Here is a 4589-nt window from a genome sequence, read left to right as displayed (position 1 = left end):
AGGGGCCTTTCAGTTGATTTATAGCCAGGAACACCAAGACTTGGTAAATATCATCTCACTACACTCAACCTAATTTTACTGTGCTACCTTAGTCAATTTAACTTTTGGGAGGGTTACCAACGAGTTTGCCCTTTGTGCCCACTATCAACCCTATTCTCAATTATTAGCCACCTAATATTCCTTATAGGAATACTCTTCTCATAATGAGAGATACTTTATATCTTCCATTTCTAGTTCTTACTTGAAATATCAAAATTCAAGCAATGATCTTGTTTTGTTTTTCAGTGTTTGTCATGTTTGATTCCCTGTGACCCTATGGACTAAAGCTCTAATACTATCCACAGAGTTTTCTTGGCAGATACTGAAATGGTTTGCCATTACCTTCCCTATACAGAGATTAAGTGACTTGTCTAGAGTCACACAGCTAGAAAGTATCTCAAGTATCTTTCTGATTCAAGTCCAGCACTAAATCCACCAAGTCACATAGCTGCCAGCTTAATTATATTAACTTAGTAGTATTATTACTCTTTCTTTTATGCAATTTCAAAATTGGAAGTAAAAGATTAACAAATGGTGACAGGAAACAAAGCCATTGTCTTGAATCAAAGATAATTTAGAGTCAAAAAGTTGTGTCTTCGTATTTTCTTGGGGATTTAATCATATTTAAGTTTTATGTAGGCAACACCTCAAAATAGATTTACATTAAGGAATAGGTAGATGGTTCCCTTATATCCTAAAAGGAGAGAGAAAAATAAGGTCAAGAATTAAGGAATCAAGAGTCACCTCTAGTCTTTCCTGCTTTGGGTTTTACTACACAGCTCTAAGATGTTATTTTCTGTCATGACAAGGATTGATCAGGATATTTAAACTTAATATTTTTAATCTGTTTGCTTAATCTTCAACCTGAAAACCTGTTGTCAGACTGCATACAAACTATTCTCAAATTAACTTGAGCTTTAGTTAGTTCCAACAAATTTCTAACCAGCAGAAAAACACATAAAGCTATAGGGATAGAAAGCCAAGTCAAAAAATACCTTCAGCAGAGATGTCAAAACTTTTATGAGGGTTCTTTGGTTAATTTCACTCTGTTCAGACTTAAGAGAAACTGAGACTACAGAAAATGTTGGCACCACAGGGTTTACAAAAGGTTTTCCTTGTAACAAAGATAAATCTCTTGGTAAAGATAAAAGTTTCCTAGACTTAAGAGTTATCAATAGGATGTTAGAATTCTGGGCTAAAAGAAACTAGATCATCTAATCCAAGCCGATTAATTTTTATGGAAGAAAATTTTGAATTCCAAGGCAGATGTTCTAGTATTGTAAAATAATAAAAAACAGAGATAATTATTTTCTGATCAGGAAGGGTAATAAGCTTTTTATAGCCTCTACTACATGCCAGGTACTGTGGCAAGCACCTTTTAACAAATACATTATCATCAGTATTATCATAATCTATCCACTGAGCCACCTAAGCTTTCTCTGATCAATTCAGACAAGACTCTCTTGCCCCCAATTAAAGAAAAATAGATCTTTAAATCATTTTAGCTTTAATAGCTAACAGCATTAATTGAAAAGATGTGGCAATTTTAGGCTTTTTCACCTTAAGTTGATTGTTAACAAATACAAAGAACACAAATTCAAATTACATTCCAAGAAGCAAGTGTACAAAGGGAATAATTTCAAAGTTGTGAGAATGGGTTAAGAGTCAAAGATCTGAGTTCTTGAATGAGGTCTCTGAAGACTAGGAAAAGGTTCTTCAGTTAAGAGTTCTTGGTGGTTGCCATTGCTTGGGGAGGAGGGTGGAGGTAACTCAAAGTACCAAGCGTGCTTGTTGAGTCATGAGAACTTTGAATCTCTTCTTGATAGTAATCCGGTGTCTTGAGTACTTGTCATCTGGGGAGAATCTGGCTGGGTGAGCTGAACAGGTCTGTTGTCCTGCAGGGTCTGTTTTCTGTTAAGAGAACAAAGAGTACTGATTGAGTCGTCCCAGGACATTGCCACAACTCTAGTACTGATTACCGTTAATAGCCTGTTGGTGGGTTCATCTGCTTAAAGTCCTCTCTCACTCTAATCCATTCTCTAGAGATTTAGCTACTAATGTACAGTTTTGACCATGTCAGCCTCCTACTCAAACTCTAGCACCTTCCTCTTGCCTCCAGGATCAAATACAAAAGATATTTTTTGGCATTTCAAATTCTTTATAACCTAGCTACTACTTACTCTTCGAGTCTTATAGCTTTCTTATACCTTACTCCTCCTTACTAGATAGGTAGCATCCAGTGACATCTACCTCTTTGTTGTTTCCAAAACAAAGCACTCTTGACTCCAGGAATTTTCTCTGGTGATTCCCCATACCTGGAACACTCTCCCTCTGGCTCATGTTCTGGCTTTTTTAAAGTTCCAACTAAAATCCCACCTTCTATAAGAAACCATCCTCAATCTAACTTAATTTACTGCCTTTCCCTCTCCTCAGTAATTTCCTATTTGTCCTGTATACAGCTTGTATCATATACATTTATTTGCATGTTGTCTTCCTTAATAGATTGGAAGCTCTTTGAGGGCACAAACTGTTTTTTGGCTCTTTTTATATTTCCCAGTGCTTAGCACAGTAGAGACTTGATAAATGTTTACTGATTGATTTGCACCAGAAAAAAAAAGGCAGAAAAGGTTCAAATAGGGAAAAGATATGAAGTTATTTATTTGGTCCCTCCTTTCACCCCCAACTTACTCAGCTCCAGCAAAGCCCCACAATCAGTCAGCAAGCATTTAACAACAGACAAAAACTGTGTGCGTTTGATTGATTCATTAGATTGTGAGCTCCATGAAGGTGTGTAAGGATAGTCTCTTCCTTCTTTTTGTATCCCAGAGCCTGGTGCATAGTAGATTCTTAATAAAGTTTACTGGCAATGAAGTGAAGCACTCAGTGGGGAAAAGGGAGGGATGGAAAAGGAAACATGAAATCCTTAACTAGAATTCCTTCAAAGTACAATACAATCGAAATACCATTCCAGCAAAAGACCTATCCCGATTCCTCGCTACCAGCACACTTTCCCCACCACCAGGTGGTTTCCCCAATAGTTCTCTGAGGGAAAGAACTCTTTATCTCCGGCGCCAAGCAAAGTGAGTGGGCACAAAGTAGGCGCTTAACAAATGTTTACCCTATTAGTTTCTATCTTCCAGCTCCTCTAGTTTTTCCCCCCCAATATTTTGTTTTTCTTTTGCACGACCATCCCAGTACAAAGAGTACAAAAATGAAGGACTGTGCCAGAAAAAAAATTAACCTGGCACGCAGATTCCCCTCTCTCCACCTCAGGGAGGTGGGAAATAGTATTACCCAGGGTTGTGATAAGGACCAAAGGAGTAAGTGCGTTTACAAACGTTTAAGCTTTCATATAAATGCTAGCTACTAGCTTCCGTTGCGTACGGTTGACTTTAAGTTGACCTTTTTAAGACCCGAACAGTTAACTTCTTCCCGGCAATCTCACTCCTAAGTGTCTACACTCCCACTTTCCCCTTTACCCTGCAGTGATTTCCTCCCCAACCCAGTCCCAACGTTCAGGCCTTAACTTTCTCCCCTTACCTTTAGAGTGTAGACCCGGTCTCCTTGCTCGTTAAGGTAATACTGCAGAAACATCGTGGCCAATTCAATCGTAATTCGGATACGGCACAGAAAATATCGAGCTACAACTACGCCGCCACTCCGCCTTGGCCTCCTATACTCCAACAACAGCCTCGGAAACCTAGGCCTGCCCTCACGCCCCACGTGTTTGTTCCAGGGACACTTCCGGGAAGTAGCGCGCTTTCCGGGAGCATGCTGGGAATTGTAGTCCCTGACGCCTCTCCTCCTGCCCTCCTGAAGGGGGAGTCCTCTCACCGGGATTGCAATTGGGAGAGCATCCTTATCCTGGAAATTGGGATGGAATATTGGAGAGTCTAGGAAAGGGAAGGAGAATAAGCTCCTAATGCCAGGGGTGGTCATTTCCCTTGATTCAGGTCTGCCCACTTTCTTCAGGGACAGAGAGGTTGATATTTTTGAATCCATATCTTGAACATCCCCCCTGCATGCATACTACAGTAAGTACTTCCACTGAAGAGCCTAGAACCTTACAGGTTAAATACAGAGGGTGAGCTCAGGGTAGGCGCCAAAAGTGGCGCCAGCTACCCTTGACCCGGCTTTGAAGTCTAGGAAGTTCATAGGTCTCAGAACCAAAAGAGACCTTAGCGCAGCCAGGTGAAAACCTTCATTTTTCCAGATGAGGATATTGAAGCTCATACAAGTTCATTGACTTGTTCAAGGTCACCCGGCTGGTAAGTAGGGGAGCCAGTGAAGAGATAGGAATCCAGGGCCTGTTTACTACATCCTGCATTTTGGAGAGCGGGCAAATAAGAGTAAAGGCGAAAAGCCTAAGAATGGTAAGGGAATAGGTCCGAAGGAAAGAAGAAAAAAAATGAACGCGTGAAGGGGTTGGGAAGTGATTTAACTTGGGAAATCTGAGAAATGTAATTCCAAATAATAGTCCAAAAAAAGAAGGTGAGTTTAAATTCTGCATCCTGGTTCTGGAGATAACCTCATGGCCTACTTACATGGGA

At 40.1% G+C, this 4589-nt stretch overlaps 1 protein-coding gene across 1 annotated transcript; it reads right to left on the bottom strand.

The window, feature by feature from the left end:
• Positions 1–1529: 1529 nt before the first annotated feature.
• Positions 1530–3752, bottom strand: NOP10 (NOP10 ribonucleoprotein). The gene is made up of 2 exons (XM_051977010.1): positions 3580–3752; positions 1530–1950 (listed from the first exon to the last, which is right to left on the bottom strand). Exons 1-2 carry the CDS (start codon positions 3631–3633, stop codon positions 1810–1812), a joined length of 195 nt encoding a protein of 64 aa, XP_051832970.1. The 5' UTR covers positions 3634–3752; the 3' UTR covers positions 1530–1809.
• Positions 3753–4589: the final 837 nt, after the last annotated feature.

The sequence above is a fragment of the Antechinus flavipes genome, chromosome 2, assembly GCF_016432865.1.
Source record: "Antechinus flavipes isolate AdamAnt ecotype Samford, QLD, Australia chromosome 2, AdamAnt_v2, whole genome shotgun sequence".
NCBI lineage: Eukaryota > Metazoa > Chordata > Mammalia > Dasyuromorphia > Dasyuridae > Antechinus > Antechinus flavipes.
Note: the sequence above shows the minus strand (reverse complement) of the source record. Positions and strands in the feature narration are given on the sequence as shown.